Here is a 19,567-nt window from a genome sequence, read left to right on the forward strand (position 1 = left end):
TCTTTGAGCGTGCTCTGGCTTACACGCCAGCTCCTCCAAAACCATGAGGAGAAACGCATTCTCAACACATTTTCATTCTCTTAAACTAATTATTTCCTCACTTTCTGTCTTTCTGCAACTTGTGTGAATGCGTGTGTTTATGTGTTAAATTAGTTTATATGTCTTAGATTTATCCAATAAAGCCTTATTTATATTGAAAAGAGAAGTATCTTGTGTTTTGTGCTTACAAGTTAATGTCTTAAACTGCCGATCTTGTTACTGTGCTAATTAATAGTGTTTTCACTATATTTTGGATATTAATATCCATTGCAGAGTTGATGTTGTGCGGCTCGTTCAATGAATCGCTGGCCGTCTCAGTGAGCAGCCGTAAAACAGTGATTCTGTCCAAATTCCCTTTAAAATCTTAAATGATTCCCTTTGAGCTAAATTGACCTGTTTCCCTTACAATAGCAACATAAATGCAAGAAGTGACGATTAAAATTAATTGTGTGTAAAAACTACATACAATAATTGCTGTAATTAACCAATTAGATTCAAGTATTGAATAAAGCTGTCATAAAGTAGGATACTATACTGAATGTTCATTTTATTCTTTGTGTTTTATCTATGCGTATGCAGTACCTGCGGCCCCCTCTAAGCCAGAAGGTGAGCGGGTCGGTTCCACAGGGATCCTGCTGTCCTGGAGAATGCCAGTGCCTCTCAACCCCACAATTCACTCATTTGCCATCAGATACAAGGAAATGTGTCCATATCCCGACCCAACCTTCACTGAGGTCATCAAGAGCCTGGACATTCCAGAAACCCTGCTGAACACCCTCAGCCCTGGAGCCACATACAACATCAAGGTGCACGCTTGAGCCTTCACTCATTTCAGTTGATTATTTGATAGCAAAAATGAGATAAAAGCACAAAAAATACATTGTTTTATGTACACAACCCTTTGCCCACAGCATAGATTTTCAAATATTATAGAAACAAAATATCAAGCTTCCTAGAGTGTGCATAACACATTTGACTACAATATGTTTTTATGGAAATGTTTTTTAGGAAACTGAAAAGGAACTAAAATATAATAACTTCCGCAAAGCTGCATCATATTACATAGAAGTATGTGGCAGCTATGAGGAATATTATGCGCTACCATTTAAAAATTTGGGGTTAAGATTTTTGTAATGTTTTTGAAAGATGTCTCTTATGCTCAGCAAGCCTGCATTTATTTGATCAAGTGTACAGTAAAAACAGTAATATTGTTAAATACTATTACAATATAAGAAAAATTGTTTTCTATTTTAATATGTAATTTAATCTTGTGATGACAAAGCTGAATTTTTAGTCTTCAGTGTCACATGATCTTTCAGAAATCATTTTAATATGCTGATTTGCTGCTCAAGAAATGTTTCTTATTATTATAAACGTTAAAAACAGTTGTGCTGCTTAATATGTTTGTGAAAACCGCAATTTTTTTTCAGGATTCTTTAATAAATAGGAAGTTCAAAAGAACAGCGTTTTTGTAATATAGATCCTTAATTATAAAAGTCTTTACTGTCACTTTTGATCTATATAATGCATGCTTGCTGAATAAAAGCGTACATTTCTTGCAAAAAGAAAAAAAATTAACTGACCCTAAGTTTTTGAATGGTAGTGTAAATATAAAATAACAAAATTGCAAATGCATTGATAACAAAAGCTATGAAGTAATAAAAAAATGTAAAAATGTCAGTGAGCATGGTTGTAATAAGGATAGCAAAATTGTAATAAAGGAAACAGGTTGAAAACATCAATAAAGGAAAGTTGAAGCACTTGAAGAGACAAGATACTTGAGTGGATAGTTTATAAATGTAAAAAAAAAATGCATCCTCAAACTACTTTTAATCATGGCAGGTCTGCCTCTTTGAATACTCATAACCTGGTATGAGGAGCACAGAACAAAGACTATGACAACAACAAAAGTGCTTCACAGTATGCACCTTTTAGCTTTATGCAGACAGGTGAACACTTGAGGAAAATCAGATGATACCCACATTATTGCAACTTCATTATATATCCTGATTCCTCTACATGGTAGAATAAAAGATTATGAGAGTGAACATGTTTCCTCATAATATGCTAGTATTCCAGGGCAGAAGTGTCCTAGTACATAGTGCTAAACAAATTCAGATGTGACGTCAGGAAAAACTACCTCCCATACATTTCTCAAAGACTCTGAATGGGGAAACTCTAGAGATTTCCAATTTCTTTCCAACTCCAAAGACCGCACTATTCCCCAAAGAACCAAAGCTCTTCTGAAGACAAAAAACATGACCTGCTACTTATTAAGCCCTGGAAATTAATACAGCTATAGATGTTACTAATATTATATCCAGCCCATGTGTATCTGAGATGTTAGATGCTCATTAATGTCCCCTTTTAGTGTTTTCTGCTTGTTTAATGTCATTGTGGTGTGTTTTTGTCACCTCTAATGAAACAGCAGCTAGTAAAAACTTTTCTGAAAGTGCTTTGTAGGGAAGGTCCAGCGTTCAGCAGACACTACTGGATTAACTGTCCATGGGAAAGTTGCCAGTGGCCTCTATTCCGTTGATCCCACTCAATAATTTATCAGCTATGAATTATTCATCTCCTAGAGAGAACTCTGGATCCACGAGGGATCTCTGTTTTCCCTCATTTGTCTCGTGAATTCATTGGCTGGGTATACCGTGAACTCTGAATTGACTCTCTAAGCTTTTGTTCGAGCGAGTGTTTGTACATGTGACAGTATTTGATGGATCTGTTGTCTGGAGTAGATCATCTTGCATTGGAATCTTCATTCACAGTGTTTATATAACCATCTCTGCTAAGTCATGGTGATAAATCAAGCAGACGTTCTCATGCTGTGTGCGGTTTGGCTATATTGCTTTTTAAGAGCTCTTCTTCTGTCTTTTCTTTATAGGTTGCAGCTGTAAACAAAGCAGGAATTGGACCTTTTAGCCAGTCTCTGTACTACAAAACCGCAGAGGCCCGTAAGCAACATCTATATATTTTACAAAAGCTTTTTACGAAGCCCTAGTGAGCCTCTTCGCTGTCTTCAAATACGGCATCTTAAGTAACTGATTCAAAATGCTCTTCATGGACAGCAACTTTGTTAATGGTCACTCATGTCTAAAACGCTAATAGCACTCCTCCTGTGATGCGCATTTTGATACTATAATAAGCACAAAAATACACAAAACACAGCAGTATTGGGTGAAATTGTACATTTTAATTAAATGGAACACTTTTAGTAAAGAATAAAATATATTTATAATTGACATTTTCCTAAATTTTGCTGTAATTAAAATATTCTCTGAACTCATCACAATGCATTCTGGTATTGTCAGACATATATGATGCATTAGATTTTTGCCAAAACTACATTACCATTCAAAGGTTGGGGGTCAGTATAATTTTTTTTTAAAGAAATTAATACTTTTATTCAGCAAGGACACATTAAATTGACCAAAAGTGACAGTAAATATATTTATAATGTTACAAAAGATTTCAAATAAATGCTGTTCCTTTTAACTTTCTATTTATCAAAGAATCCTGAAAAAAAGCATCACTTTTGTCACAAGCAAACTATTAAGCAACTATTTTCAACAGTGACAATAAGGAAAATCAAAGTTGGCACACAACAGCTCTAAAAGTAGAAAAATATTTAATTATGTTCTCACCACAGGTGATGTTTCAAGCCTAAAAGCTCTTCATCAGACGAGCTTTTAGGCTCGAAACGTCACCTGTGGTGAGAACATAATTAAATATTTTTCTACTTTTGGAGCTGTGGTGTGCCAACTTTGATTTTCCTGTTTGAAATTGTTTGTGGTTGAGCACCTGCATTGAGCTTTTGGCCGATTGGATGTGTGCACTTTGATTGGAATATTTGTTCAACAGTGACAATAAGAAATATTTCTTATGTAGCTAATCATCATATTATACTGATTTCTGAAGGATCATGTGACACTGAAGACTGGAGTAATGATGCTGAAAATTCAGCTTTGCATCACAGGAATAAATTACACTTTAAAATATATTCACATAGAAAACAGTTATTTTGAATTGGAATAATATTTCACAATATTACTGTTTTTACTGTATTTTTGATCAAATAAATAAAGCCTTGGTGAGCATTAGAAACGTCCTTCAAAAACGATAATAAATCTTACCAACCCCAAATTTCTGAATGGTAGTTTATATGCTAGCAAACAATTTCTACTTATGATGCCTAAAAGTGATACCTACTGTAAGTGAGGTTGTATGTATTTTCATACAGTATGCTTAATATTTTGATCCATGCGTTTATGTTCAATCTCACAGCCCCTGGTCTGGTGTCAAACCTCACAGCGTTTGCTGAGGATCACACATCTGTGTTAGTGACATGGTTTCTACCTGTACGCATTAATGGTCTCATCACAAAGTTTGCAGTAAAAGTCAAACATGCTCGAACAGGCCAGACCGTCCGCATGCTCGAGCTCAACGCAGAGGACATCATGAACGGAGCTCTGCCTCACTGCAACGTATGTTTGTACTTGCATTAATGAATATTTGAAGTGATACAGGACAGCTGAACCAAATTCAAACCACAGTGCTATATGCATTGATTTACCAATCTTTACAATTAGTTTCAGGGTGTTTATGTGCATGTGTGTGTTCTAGGATGCAGCAGACATCTTATCTCGTGGAACTCCAAGCCCGTCCGAGTCTTCCCAGTTGACATCTGCTGTGTTGCCCACGGTTACGCTCTCAGCCGTACCTCCCGCCTCCATCTGGATTGTTCCAATCAGTGTGAAGATTGATGAGCTCCACCCCTACACTCCTTACGTGTTTGAAGTCTCCGCCTTCACCAGTGACGGGGAGGGACAGATCGCCAGCACTATGGTCCGCATGCCAGAGGCTGGTATGTTATCACACATACACACTCTTAATTCTCAAATACTGTATATCTACACTACTGTTCACAAATGTGTCAGTAAGATTTTATGTATAATGCATTATAAAGATATCTATAGTGTATGTTGTAATTCCTTTTATCTTGTCATAAATAATTGTAACCAAAGATAAAATGCCTTATACTATTTTCAGATTCTTAGTTACATCTGAAATTGGTTGTTTGTTCTGTGTTTTTATGCATTATACTTCCTAAAGGTGTACAAATGAATAGATAAGTATTACAACTGTGGTTACAGTTATTTATGAGATCATACAATGCATTATAAGGTGCATTACAATGCATAATTAATGCATTTTATATATACTACTTTTATAATACTTTTAGGATGCCTTATGTTTAAAGGCTTCACGTAAAGTAATTTTTTTTTACCAATTTATTTATTTATTTATTGGAAAGAAATTAATGTTTTTATTCAGCAAGGATGCATTAAATGCATCAGAAGTTCTATAAAATATAGCATATAGCAAATATAGCATATATTAGCATATTAGAATGATTTCTGAAGGATCATGTGACACTGAAGACTGGAGTAATGATGCTGAAAATTCAGCTTTGCATCACAGGAATAAATTACATTTTAAAATGTATTTAAAAAACAAACACAGTTATTTTAAATTGTATAATATTAATTCACAATAATTTATTTTCAATCAAATAAAGGCAGCCTTGGTGATCATAAGAGACTTCTGTTAAAAACCTAAAAAAAAATCTTACCGACCCCAAAATTTTGAACAGTAATTAAAATTCTAATTCTATTCAAAAGACTATTTACTTAAATAAGTCTCTCTGATGTGTTTGCGCATGATTCATTAATACATGTTGTAAATGTTTTCATTATTTTTATAATAATATCTGGAATTATAGCAATAGGGCACATTACAGAAGTTAATTTCTGTTGCAAATGCCATTTTAATGTTGTCTTATCTAAATATCACAATTTTCACAGTAATCCATAATCTCAAGTTTCTGTAACTAATCAAAAATGTAAAAAATAATAATAATAATAATAATGTGTGTTGCAGCCCCTGAAGACCCTCCACAAAATGTAGTTTTCAGAAACATCACTTCTAAATCTCTATCTCTAACTTGGGATCCTCCAAAGATCATCACAGGACGGTTCAGTTACGTCATCCAACTCCACAGCTCTGAAGGTAACACATGCTAACACCCGTTGAACCGTTACCTTTCATATTATCAGACAGACACCATACTGTTACAGGAACTTTATATAATATAAACCAATGATATGAAGCTGTGTGGTCTTGCCTTTAGCACACATAATGCAAAGCACATCCTCTCATTGTTTGTTTGCTAATGTGGTGCATGTATGTGTGTATTTCAGAATTTATTAGTGAAAATGGCACAATCGAACAGGTGTTTATGTACACTGGACTGACTCCATACACACAATACTACATCCGCGTGATGGCCAAATCAGCAGGGGCCACAGGACCGGCAGCAGTGATCAACATTACAACACTAGCAGAAGGTAAAATACGTACACATTTGTGACCCTGGACCACAAAACCAGTCTTAAGTCGCTGGAGTATATTTTTAGCAATAGCCAAAAAAAACATTGTATGGGTCAAAATTATCAATTTTTCTTTTATGCCAAAAATCATTAGGATATTAAGTAAAGATCATGTTCCATGAAGATATTTTGTAAATTTCCTACCGTAAATATATCAAAACTTAATTTTTTGATTAGTGATATGCATTGGTAAGAACTTAATTTGGACAACTCTATAAAGGTGATTTTCTCTGTATTTTGATTTGTTTGCACCCTCAGATTCCAGATTTTCAAATAGTTATATCTCGGCCAAATATTGTCCTATCCTAACAAAATGTAATTGTATGAAAATGTTATTGCCTCATATACACAATAAACAAATTTAGCTGTGCTGACTGCATTTTAAAGAAGCGCTGAATCATTTTAGATACTGCTGATGTGGAATTGCTTTTGTTTTTTCTCCCCATTTTCTTTCTGCATGACCTAGCTACACTTTAGTTGTGGTTCATGGATGAATTGCCACAAATTTGTGTTGTGTATTTTCCGCTACAGTGAAGAATGAATAGTTCCTTCAGACATGCAGGTTGCCATCTCATGACCTCCACTATGATTGATCTTTGGTGTCATGTGTTTTCTCAAACTGTGGTTGTGTATGCTTGATGGTGACATATTGGGAGCCATGTCATACAAAACAATTCAATTTTTGATTCATCTGTTTGGAGAACAGAAGGCTCAGGGAACGTGTAAGTGTTTGCGACTTCTGTAAGTGTTCAGACTCGGGGGTCAGAATAAGTGAGAGTTATAAATGAGGTTTATATTTAGCTGGTCTCGGTGTAATTAAGTCTGTCTGCGAAATCCGCTATCTCTAATTATACCTTTTAATTGGGTTCATTTAGCTGGAGGGAATGACTTTTTAATACAGAGCCAGTTGGTGCTGATTAAGAAAATGCTTATTAAATGCATGGAAAAACAAGAAAGGCTATTTGTTCACTTAGAGTTGCTTTTATCTAAAATTAGTTTTTGGTTCAAGGCCTCAAAGCATCTGATGCTGAATATGTGTGATAAATAAAGGGCTGCATTTTTCTCAGCAGTGGATTGTAGAAATGGGAAAATATATCAGCTGTTCCCAGTAATGGACATTAATAATCCAACCCTGACTTTACATAGAAATACACTACCATTCAATAGTTTTTTTTAAAGAAATTAATTCTTTCATTTAGCTAGGACGAACTAAATTGATCAAAAGTGACACTAAAGACATTTATATTTAATATGTTGTTTATATTTAGATTTTTTATTATGAAAAAATCGTTTGTGATTTAAAGCACTTTTTAATATATTTTTAATATATTTTATTTTCAAGCATATTTTTGTCTTATTTTAGGTAATTTGAAGTCGTCTTATGGTCCCCTTGGAACTGTGCTAAGGCCCTTGGTGGTATGGCAAAGTGTGTTGTTAACTGAATGTGTGTGCATTTATTTCCCTGTTAGCCCCGAGTGCTGTGTCTCATCTGACAGCAGAGGCTGTGGACTCCACGTCGGTCCGTCTGTCCTGGAGACCCCCGAGCCAACCGAACGGACTGATCACACATTATCGGATTCTAGTGTTATACCGCAGTACTCTTGTACAGGACATCACCCTGCGAGAACAGGTAAAACACACTAAACTCCACAAACACACACACACACAATCACAGTATTTTATTTGGTTCAGCTTTACTGATTATATGTCATTGTGTTACAGAACGCTCCACTTCGTCGTAATGCGAGGTCACTTGACATCACCACAGCATCTGCATTCACTCTCACCTCACACGGAACATTTCCCGTTTTGGGTCGTGATTTTTCCAACACTGATATGGAACTGAGCTCTGACCTTCCTCTGACCCCGAGCACCCCCCACACACCTCCACCCTGGCTCACAGTGACCCATGACAGAACCGCTGCATCTGTTCAGGCTGAGACTGAGGCTGTAACCGAGGAGCCTTTGACTGAACTTTCAGCTCTCACTCGAGGAACTGAACAACCACCATTGGTTAACTTAAGCCCCTCCCAGCCCCGTCGCTCCACTAGGGCGGTGGCCACAGACTCCACCCAGCAGCAGGTGAACCCACCAACAAGAGCTGCCACCACTATTGGAATAGAGGGTAAATAACTCCTCCCCCTGACTCCACCCATTATGACCTCACTCACATTTCAAGGTTGTTGTGATTTGGATAACTAATATTACTGTTAAAAGCACAACCAAAATAACAACTAAGTTAACATACTAGGTTTCCGTAAGTAAAAATACGATTTAAAATCTATTTATTTTTTAGCAACATGAATAAACCTTTCAAAACAGACCTACTTTACTCCGTGTTAAGATTATTTATATACTATTATAGTGTCTATTAATATTTTTAATTAGCTTTTATTATTTTTTTAATTAGCTTTTATTTTTATATTTTCAGTTTTAATTTTAGTTTAAATAGTAATTTTATGTGCTCTCATCATTTGTATTAGTTTAATTTTATGTTTTTTTTTTCCAGATTTGTTTTAATTACCAAAAATTATTTTGGTAATTAAATGTGTGTGTGTGTGTGTGTGTGTGTGTGTGTGTGTTTTCCCCGTTTATTCCCCTCACACATTACAATGTGACTGTCCGTGCGTTTACGCTATACGGACACGGGAACCAGATTTCTGATACTCTACAGATGCTGTCGGGGGAGGATGGTGAGTCATTGTGTGTGTGTGTGTGTTCATGTTTAATTGAAAAACTAGGAGAGGCTTCAAACTTTAATCCAGTCTCATCTTGAAATCCCACGCAATTAAGGTGCATTCACACCCACAGTGATTAAAGTCTTGGTACTGTTTGATTTCTAGTAGACATTGCTATTCCAAGTCTAATCAAGGCATTAAAGGGGTCATATGATGCGATTTCATTTTTTCCTTTCTCATTACACCGAATACACAAAATAATGTTCTTTTTAGCAGCATCATATGACCCCTTTAAAACATGTGAACTCTTGTGTCTTTACCCCAGATGCATTGCGTCTCTACCCAGTTTGCATGAAGTTGAATGTAAATCACCAACTCTTATTAATAAAGATTAATGACTTTTGGACGCTTTGTTGCAGCAAACATTTTTTAATACTTTTAATCAGTAAGAACACATTCAATTTATCAAAAGTCTTTTGAACGTTCTTTTCATCAGAGAATTCTTAAAAAGTATCACAGTTTGCGCTAGAATTCTTTCTTTCTTGAGCAGCAAATCTGCATATTAGAATGATTTATGAAGGATCATGTGACACTGAAGACTGGAGTAATTCAGCTTTGCATCACAGAAAACAAATTTGAACATTTTCAAATATTTTCAAATAGAAAATGGCTATTTTAAATATTTCGCATTATTCCTGTTTTTACTATATTTCTGATCAAATAAATGCATCCTTGGTGGGGCATAACTTCTTTCAGAACCATTAAAAAAATCTTACCGACCCGAAACTCCTGAATGTTAGTGTATGGATACACCTTCATTCATAAAATCCCACATCCCAGCACACATGTTGAGCCATGGTGCCTGTCCTCTTTGTACTGTTCATTATGTTAATAAAAATTCAAGAACACCATAAAACAGGACAAATAAGGGCAATGGCCTAGTGTTTAGTGCATGAGCTCCAGCATGTTGAGTTATGGTGCTTATGTTTCCTTCTTTTTATGTGGGAAGCGCAGATTCTAATCTCATTCCCCCTCTGTACGGTTTCAAAAATAATTTTAATTCATTAAAAAGCCCACTTCATGTTCTAATATTATTAATCACACGAGCGAGAGGACTGTTTTATAGAATATCAGCAATTCGCAGGCTGATATAATTTTTGCACCAAGCACACCGACCTCATCCTAATGTGCAGTTTAATTGTTTGTTTCAGTGCCTGGCAGCCCACCTTCCGATTTGACCTATGAGGACATTGGATCCAGCGAGGTCAACGTGTCATGGTCGCCCCCGCTTCTCGCTAACGGCATCATCCTCTTCTACAACGTGGAATACTGGAATGCCACACACAGTCTGAACCAAACCACACATGTGCCTTATGTCACCCTGTCCAACCTGCGAAAGTATGCGCGCTACCGCATCAGCGTGCAGGCTGCCACACAGGTCGGCATGGGCAACCACACGAGCGAGATCCTGAACATCACCACACTGGAGGATGGTGAGTGATCGGTTTTAACAAACAGACCTTGTGGTGTTTAATTAAGCTGTTTCTCCTTTTTAGTGTCAGTCTTCAAGGTGAATGTGTCTGTATCTGGCTAAAGATGCAGAAAGAATCAAGGTCACACAGTAAACACTTCTTCTTTTTACAGCTTTTCAGTGGTCTGCGTGCAGGAATTGGGAGTGTTTTATTATTGTTTAACTATTTCTATTTCTCCCACAGGACATTTCTGAAAGCAGTCTGGGAGTTTTATACAGTGTCATAAAACATTTTTAACACTGTATAACAGTGTTATAAAGTTTATTCTTTCTACCTCAGGAGACAGAACCTTGTTTCTCTGTGTTTGGTTGGTTAGTTTTTCCATTAGCAGCTGCCAGGATGGGCAAATGCGGATGCCGCTCATGGCATGGGAGACATTCTCTTACATTTACTAACTCAAATCACTGTCACGTTCGAGAGTTAAGTCCTTTTCCACAGTTTTGGGTCAATAATAGCTGTTTTTCCTAAACAACAGTACCCAGTTCCCCTCCAAAATTCCTAATCGCCAGGAAATTGAATGATACTGAGGTAGAGTTGTCCTGGAAACCTCCCGCGGAGGCCAACTCTGAGATTTTATACTACATAGTGAGAGTGTGGTAAGTGAAGATGATTTAAAATCAGTTTTTACCAAAGACCTGGCTGTTGTCGTACTAGATTGAAACTTACAATTGTGTGTGTGTGTGTGTGTATTAGGAATCTGAGCTCTGAGTTTGTCGCCAATTTGACGGAGACGTCAGTGGTGTTGAGTGTGGATGGACTGGGTCAATACAATGCCTCCGTGAGCAGCTGGACTCGACTCGGAGATGGAGGAATGCTGATTTACATCACATTCAGTACCATAGAATCAGGTAAACACAAACACATTCTGTTCCAAACCACCTAGACAACACTTTATAGCAGCATCGCAAGTATCCTAGAATGAACTGTGAAAACATTTGGAGATGAGGGAAATATCAGATTTACATAAGTAAATTACATTACAGTAATAAATTACATCTTAAAATATATTCAAATAAAAAACAGTTATATGAAATTGTGAACAAATGCTCAAATAAATGCAACCTTGGTGAGCATAAGAGACTTCTTTCAAAATCTTACCAACCCTGAAATTTTGAAAGATTGAAAGCGTATATTTTACTTGGTACTAAAAATATTAATAGAAAATAACAGAACATTTAACTTCTTTCTGGACGTCTTTTCTAATAGGCTAACTAAATTGGCTGTCACTGGAAACTTGTCGCACCTACAGTAGTTAGCGCACACGGTAGTCTAACCACAATATACTGTAGATATGATTTGTTTTAGATATGAATTAGGATATTATTTACCTTTAAGGTTGTTTTTCTTGTGTTGATGTCCTCACTAGGTACATTTGACAGGTTTTACTGTCATGATCAGTTGTGCAGAAAGAAATATGTAGCACAAAGTACCATGTTTTTTTGAAAATGTACCATTTAATAGTATTCTTTGAAGTAGTTTGGACCGTGTAAATACATAACTTACCAAAGCATACTTTTATTAATGAAGTGTTTCATTAATTAAAAGGATTGTTCTTTATACAGCAAATGGGTGAATTTCAATCTCTGGGTCATATTTCCCTCCAAGATTTAAAAAAATTGTATTATATATTAAAATAAAATGAATAAATATGTCACTTTATTTAAAGAGAAATAGAAATGTTTATATAAATTGATAATTTTTTGCAATGATAATTATTGAAAAATAATGAATGTATTAATGATAAGTATTTTAATATATATCGATTTATTAATTAATTGAATTTTTGTGCTTTCTGACACCGTTAAGCCCACATCTGTACATGTAATGGTTTATTATATTATCATCTGATACTTTCATTTGTACCATGGAACCACCACAGTACTTTTTACAAAAGATTTAATATCTATACGAATAGCTAGACCAACTAAACACATAAACACATTTTAAACTCCGAATGAAATGCTGATTCAGTCATGCAGTGAATGACCATGTTCTCTTTCTCTCTCTGTAGACGGTTCCGGGTTCAGAGCACTGGTGGGTGTTGTCTGATCTGAAGGCAGGACAGGAATACAGTGTATGGATGAGTTCCAGCACTTCAGTTGGTGATGGGGGAGTGTTCAGTCCCCGTCTAAACTTCACCATGTTAGAGGACGGTCAGTCTCCTCACACACTCAGGGGAGAAACGCAGCTCTGCACCACTTTTCCAACAGATTGCACTCCCAAAAAATCACACTGAAACTCATCAACACGCACACAGCACACATTCAGCACATTTTGTGAAAGGAGACAACTTCCTTCAAGCCGCAAACTGGGATTGTTGAGTCCTCACCACGAAACCGAGTGGGTCTGATCTCAAAGCCTTTTATTTGTCGGTCTCTAGACTATCCCAGCTTGCATTTCCTCTCACAGGATTTGTTGAAAATAGAAAATAGCACGTTGCTGTACGTTTCTGGGTACATTATGCAACATGTTATATATTTGTCTTCAAGAATATTGTAAATGTGTCAATTTGACTTAAGAAACATCAAAAAACTGTTCGAGAGCAATTGGAGGCTTTTTTTTTTTTTGCTAAAGTCCCCTGCTTCACAGATGTTTGTCCTGAGAAAAAGAGCCCAGTAATGTCATATGCTTTTTAAAAGAGATCTCAACAATGTCTCAAACTGTGCTCAGATTTGACAAAAATCTACAGGTAAGAGATCTCAATATAAACCCAAACATTTCTCATGAAGCAGCTATATGCTTTATTTTTATAGCTCTATGCTTTTATTATATGTCAACAGCTCTCGCATTTGTGCTCTCCTAAAATGAGTTATTTCATACCATATGTGTTTATATGAATATGATGACCTGATTTCAGAATCTTACCGCATGCCAAGGTTTTATGTAAGAGTCATAATAAGCAGTTTTTGTGTGATTTTGGGAAAAACGGTGCAGAGGTGACCTTCTGAGACAAATGAAGGTTTTTCTTCCCTGGTGTCTGAGATTTTGAAAGTGTTCTATATGAATAAATAATGCCATGGTCCTGTTTGGCTCTTTGTGAGTGATTGTGTCTGATCGGTTTGCAGTTACTGGAGAATCACCCAGCTTCAGCAGCTCACTTCAGCACAAAGCAATATCTCGGACACAGAACATGCTCCAGATGGATTTTCCTACTAACACAATCAGCCTGTCTTCCTCTGCTTCTCTCTTCTTTCCTATATCTGTGATCTTGACTCTTGACGATTTTGCAGACGCTGTGCCGGAGTTTATTTACCATTTTTCATTTCCACAGACTCACAGACGTGTGTAATTGCTGAATATCATGTCCATGTGTGTGTTGTATGTGCGCTTTTGTATTTTTTAATGAATATTTTAATTTCTTGGTTTAAGATGGATCATTTATCTTCATTGCTTTTAATCAGTATAATTGTTGACTGGTTTGAATCGTTGACTGGTTTGATGTTGCAGTGTGCCATTTATGCTTTATTTAAGCATAAATTAATTAATTAAATAATTAAAAGGATAGTTCTTTGTACATCTAATGGGTAAATCTCGATATCTGGGTCATATTTCACTCCAAGATTTAAAAAAAATATATATATATATATTTTATATTAAAATAAGACCATAAATGTATATCATGATCATTATTTAAAAAATATGAATTTGTTAATTAATTATAAATGATTTATTTATTTATTTCGTATAAAGTCGATTTTAGAACATTTATGATTTTTTGATCTTTTTTTATTTTTTATGATCTCTATGAAAACCTTTTAATAGTCCTTCAACAGGCTTAACTTTTTAATGTAAATACAGGTTTTTTGTTTTTTTTAGGTGAAATATGTCCTGATATTGCAAGCTTTCATGAGATGAACCCTAATTTTGTTACTTTAGATTGGGGAACAAAGCCTCATTCCATTTCTTAGTTGCACTCGAACCAACATCTATTACTTAGACTGCAGTGATTTGTTCCCTGTTCTAAAGTGTAACTGTTGACCTTTCTTCATATATTATTAACTGTATCTCTTCCACACCCTCCCCCTGCTGCAGTGCCGAGTGGTCCAGTCCACAACCTCACCGCTACGATCTACAGCTCTACGGCTGTTGTGATCAGCTGGGACCCTCCTCTGGAGCCCAATGGCAGAGTCTTCTATCAGCTGAGCCTCCAAGAGGCGGGAACGACCCACCCATCCATTAACCGCACAGTCAACATCACTATCACCAAAACTACCACAGACAACATCTACCTCTTCACCAAGCTCAGGAAGTATTTTCCCTACATCATAAAAGTCACCCCTGCAACCGGTGCAGGATCTGCCGTAAACCACACTGCAATGCTACTCCTGCGAACAGATGAAGACGGTACGCGTCACTTCCTGTATTTAACATGCACATGGATATAAACATACTTATTGATTGAAAACTCTTGTGTGTCTGTGTTTTGACAGTGCCAAGTTCTCCTCCGTTGCCTGGAGCTAGTAGGAATCTCTCCAGCACCTCCATCCATGCGTCATGGTTCCCCCCAGTGGAGGCCAATGGCGAGATTCTAGATTATGCTCTAGTTTTACAGGGTCCTGGGACCGTCAACAAAACCTACACCACTGAAACACACCTAATGCTTTCAGAACTCACTCCATTTACACCTTACAATCTCTCCATCGCTGCGGTCACCCGCATAGGTGTCGGACCCTCTGTGATTATTCCACTGCACACTGATGAAGCAGGTCAGAGACATATAATTATTTCTATTCTAGGGGAACTGATCTGTTTAAAAGATTTTCCAAATTTTAATATTTAAATTCAAATTTGGAATTTGTTTGATATTTGAATATTTAAAAACAGAAAATTTGAAAAGCCTGTTGTTTGATCTTTGAAAATGTAAACTTTTGTTAAACTTAAGTCTTTGCTTCAAAATTTAAATTTGAAATTTGTTTGATATTAAAATTTTAAACAGAAATAGATTTTGAAGTCTGATGTTTGATCTTTAAAAATGTAAACTTTTGTTCAACTTTGAATCTTTAAGGCATGGCTTTGAAATTTGAATTCAGAATTAGTTTGACATTTGAAATTTAAAAACTGAAATTTGAAGTAAAAGTTGAAAAACAACAACAACAACAAATTACAGTTGCCAAAGTCTTCAAGAAAAAATGATTACATTTTTTTTTATAAATAATCATAATAATAAAAATAAATGTTTACATTAAGAAATAGATGGTTTCAAATGTGCATCATTAAGTTTATCCCAAGCCTCTATAGTGTTGTTTCTGTTGTTTTTAAATCACAACTAATTTTCTCTCTAAGGGCAATAACCCTGAAATGGTTAAACCACTTTTTTATTGTTGGAGTCCAAGGGAAAACCCTAACTTTTTAAGTCTTAGCTTATAAATTTAAATTGAAAGTTTGATATTTGAAAATTGTAATTTAAAATATTAAGTCTGAAATTTCAAATCTGTATATCCCACTTTGCAAATTCATACAATTATAAATGTGCACTGCAGACTTAATGTGTCTAATGTATTATATCCTTTTTGTGTGTCCAGTCCCAATGTCTCCACCACGCGATCTGATTATTTTTAACCACACTTTGAATTCAGTGTGGCTTCAGTGGGAACCTAGTCCAGAGCCAAATGGAATCGTCCAGCACTACGGATTCCGAATACTCGAACTAAACACATACACTTTCAGATATCAGGTAGTACACCCCTATGTCTATGTAATACAGTATATGTGATTCTGTTCTCATGTTTTTCATGTGTGTAAATTAAACTTCATATGCCTCTGTTTACTCAAGAACTCATCGGATGCGTCCACACAATCAGAACTGAGTGGATTTAGACCTCATAATTCACATGAAATCAGCGTGTGCGCATTCACTAGAGCAGGAAATGGGGATCAGTACAGCCTGCCTGTCATATTCACTACCAATGAATCAGGTAATAAACACTCACACATTCATCTGTGTCACATGATCCTTCAGAAATTATTCTAATATGCTTATTTGGTGCTCAAGAAACAATCCTTATTATTGTCAATGCGAAAAACAATGTTACATAAAATGTTAAAAAAAAAAATGTTTTTGAAAAAGTTGAAACTTGGCTTTGAAATTTGGAATTTGTTTGATATTTCAAATTTAAAAACTATACAAATACAAAAAAAAAAAAAAAAAAACATATGCAAAGCCTTAGAGATCAAATGAAGAAGAAATGAAGATATATCTGTGCTGTTGGTGTGTATGTTTCAGTGTCAGATGCCGTTGGGAATCTAACCTGCTCTGGATTGGATTGGAATTCAGTGTACATGGAATGGGAGCTTCCGATTCATTCTAATGGAGAGATTCTGTACTACCTCGTTCGCTCTGGAAATCTGGAGGAGGAGGCTCATCCTCTCATGCTCACACACAAAGTGGCGCACACTTTCATTGGCCTGTTGCCTGACGTTTTCTATGTCATCAGCGTGGCTGCAGTTAATTCAGCCGGAATAGGGGAAGAAACCAACTGCACTGCACACACTCCACCAGAGTCAGGTAACATGTCTTAAAAGAGTAGATCACCCAAAAATGAAAAATTGCTGAAAATTTAACCTCCGGCCATTCAAGATGTAGGTGAGATTGTTTCTTCATTAGAACAGATTTGGAGAAATGTAGCATTACATCACTAGCTCACAAATGGATCCTCTGCAGTGAATGGGTGCCGTCAGAATGAGAGTGCAAACAACTGATAAAAACATCACAATAATTCAGAAGTAATCCACACCACTCCAGTCCATCAGTTAATGTATTGTGAGGTGAAAAGCTGTGTTTGTAAGAAATAAATCCATCATTAAGATGTCAAAAATATGAGTCCATAATAACTCGTCCTCCAGTGAAAAAGTCCATCCCCTGTTGTCCTCTCACATCAAAATCCACAACATTTGGACTGTTTTCACTTGTAAACGGTGCATATTTCTCTCCTGATTCAGACAGGATGACTTTCTCACTGGAGAAAGCAATAGTATGAATAGAGGACTCTGTATTTTAGCCAAAATTTCTCCAAATCTATTCTGATGAAGAAACAAGCTCTTCTACATCTTGGATGGCTTGAGGGTGAGAAATATGTCAGCAAATTTTCATTTTTGAGTGAGCTGTTCTTTTAAGTTTGTCAGTCGTATTGATTGTTTACACTTAGGATTTGAAAAAACCCTAACAGTATTAAACTTCGGCATGTAACTCATTCTGCACAGACATGCTCATACAGATCGTTTCTTTCTCTTTCTGCAGTTCCTGGTCCCCCCCAGTTGCTGACCATAATGGACGTTACCTCTGACAGAGTGTCTCTGAGCTGGGAGCGTCCCGTCCATGTTCCTGGTCTGTTGCAGGGTTATAATGTAGAGATTCAGCAATTGGCAAGAAATTGTGAGCAAAAGCAGCATATGGAGTCCTGCGTGGAGAGTGGGCTTGTGGAGTGGGTTGAAGGAGAAACCAGTGGAGTCACACTTTCCCCTCTGCTGAAATATAGAGAGTATCGTATCAGACTGGTGGCGTACTAGCTCACAAATGGATCCTCTGCAGTGAATGGGTGCCGTCAGAATGAGAGTGCAAACAACTGATAAAAACATCACAATAATTCAGAAGTAATCCACACCACTCCAGTCCATCAGTTAATGTATTGTGAGGTGAAAAGCTGTGTTTGTAAGAAATAAATCCATCATTAAGATGTCAAAAATATGAGTCCATAATAACTCGTCCTCCAGTGAAAAAGTCCATCCCCTGTTGTCCTCTCACATCAAAATCCACAACATTTGGACTGTTTTCACTTGTAAACGGTGCATATTTCTCTCCTGATTCAGACAGGATGACTTTCTCACTGGAGAAAGCAATAGTATGAATAGAGGACTCTGTATTTTAGCCAAAATTTCTCCAAATCTATTCTGATGAAGAAACAAGCTCTTCTACATCTTGGATGGCTTGAGGGTGAGAAATATGTCAGCAAATTTTCATTTTTGAGTGAGCTGTTCTTTTAAGTTTGTCAGTCGTATTGATTGTTTACACTTAGGATTTGAAAAAACCCTAACAGTATTAAACTTCGGCATGTAACTCATTCTGCACAGACATGCTCATACAGATCGTTTCTTTCTCTTTCTGCAGTTCCTGGTCCCCCCCAGTTGCTGACCATAATGGACGTTACCTCTGACAGAGTGTCTCTGAGCTGGGAGCGTCCCGTCCATGTTCCTGGTCTGTTGCAGGGTTATAATGTAGAGATTCAGCAATTGGCAAGAAATTGTGAGCAAAAGCAGCATATGGAGTCCTGCGTGGAGAGTGGGCTTGTGGAGTGGGTTGAAGGAGAAACCAGTGGAGTCACACTTTCCCCTCTGCTGAAATATAGAGAGTATCGTATCAGACTGGTGGCGTTCACCAGGGCAGGAGCCGGAGAACCCTCCGTCTGGATCCACACACAGACACTCGCAGGAAGTATGTTACACATGCGCATAAACATATTCCCATAAGAAAGAAAAATCACAAATGAGATGTTTAATATCTCGTATGTTTATTCTAGACAGAAATAGGAGACTTTAGCATGAGTCGCCCACTTTTCAGATGTTTCCCCTGAGAAAAAGATCCTAGTCTCACATGTCTTCTCTCGAGCTTCAGAAGAGATCTTACCAATGTCAGATCTCAATATAAACTTAAACATTTCTCATTCCATTTTTTTTTTCAGATCACTATCCACTTTGATTTTGACTCTAGACTCTCTCTGTATGTCTACAATTCAGTTGTGTCTGTTTTATTGTTCCTAAGAAAATTCTGAGGCCAGGCTAATACTTAAAATGCATATTTATATTTTAAAACTAAAAAAAAAAAAAACTTAGTATAGTTTCTAAAAAACTAAAAATATAGAAATATATAGAA

General features: G+C 36.4%; 1 protein-coding gene across 1 annotated transcript in view; it reads left to right on the top strand.

The window, feature by feature from the left end:
• LOC107736117 (protein tyrosine phosphatase receptor type Q) overlaps window positions 1-19,567 on the top strand; it is a 36,568-nt gene that overhangs the window by 7,058 nt on the left and 9,943 nt on the right. Inside the window, exons 5-22 of the mRNA XM_016547616.1 lie at window positions 619-845; window positions 2,927-2,996; window positions 4,327-4,526; window positions 4,666-4,906; window positions 5,983-6,111; window positions 6,303-6,449; window positions 7,961-8,121; window positions 8,214-8,616; window positions 10,381-10,662; window positions 10,726-10,739; window positions 12,713-12,854; window positions 14,734-15,045; window positions 15,132-15,407; window positions 16,224-16,375; window positions 16,475-16,616; window positions 16,925-17,206; window positions 17,939-18,184; window positions 18,806-19,129. Coding sequence (XP_016403102.1) covers window positions 619-845; window positions 2,927-2,996; window positions 4,327-4,526; window positions 4,666-4,906; window positions 5,983-6,111; window positions 6,303-6,449; window positions 7,961-8,121; window positions 8,214-8,616; window positions 10,381-10,662; window positions 10,726-10,739; window positions 12,713-12,854; window positions 14,734-15,045; window positions 15,132-15,407; window positions 16,224-16,375; window positions 16,475-16,616; window positions 16,925-17,206; window positions 17,939-18,184; window positions 18,806-19,129 — 3,750 coding nt within the window. The remainder of the gene's footprint in view (window positions 1-618; window positions 846-2,926; window positions 2,997-4,326; window positions 4,527-4,665; window positions 4,907-5,982; window positions 6,112-6,302; window positions 6,450-7,960; window positions 8,122-8,213; window positions 8,617-10,380; window positions 10,663-10,725; window positions 10,740-12,712; window positions 12,855-14,733; window positions 15,046-15,131; window positions 15,408-16,223; window positions 16,376-16,474; window positions 16,617-16,924; window positions 17,207-17,938; window positions 18,185-18,805; window positions 19,130-19,567) is intronic.

The sequence above is a fragment of the Sinocyclocheilus rhinocerous genome, unplaced genomic scaffold, assembly GCF_001515625.1.
Source record: "Sinocyclocheilus rhinocerous isolate Xijiao unplaced genomic scaffold, SAMN03320098_v1.1 scaffold942, whole genome shotgun sequence".
NCBI classification, from domain to species: Eukaryota; Metazoa; Chordata; class Actinopteri; order Cypriniformes; family Cyprinidae; genus Sinocyclocheilus; species Sinocyclocheilus rhinocerous.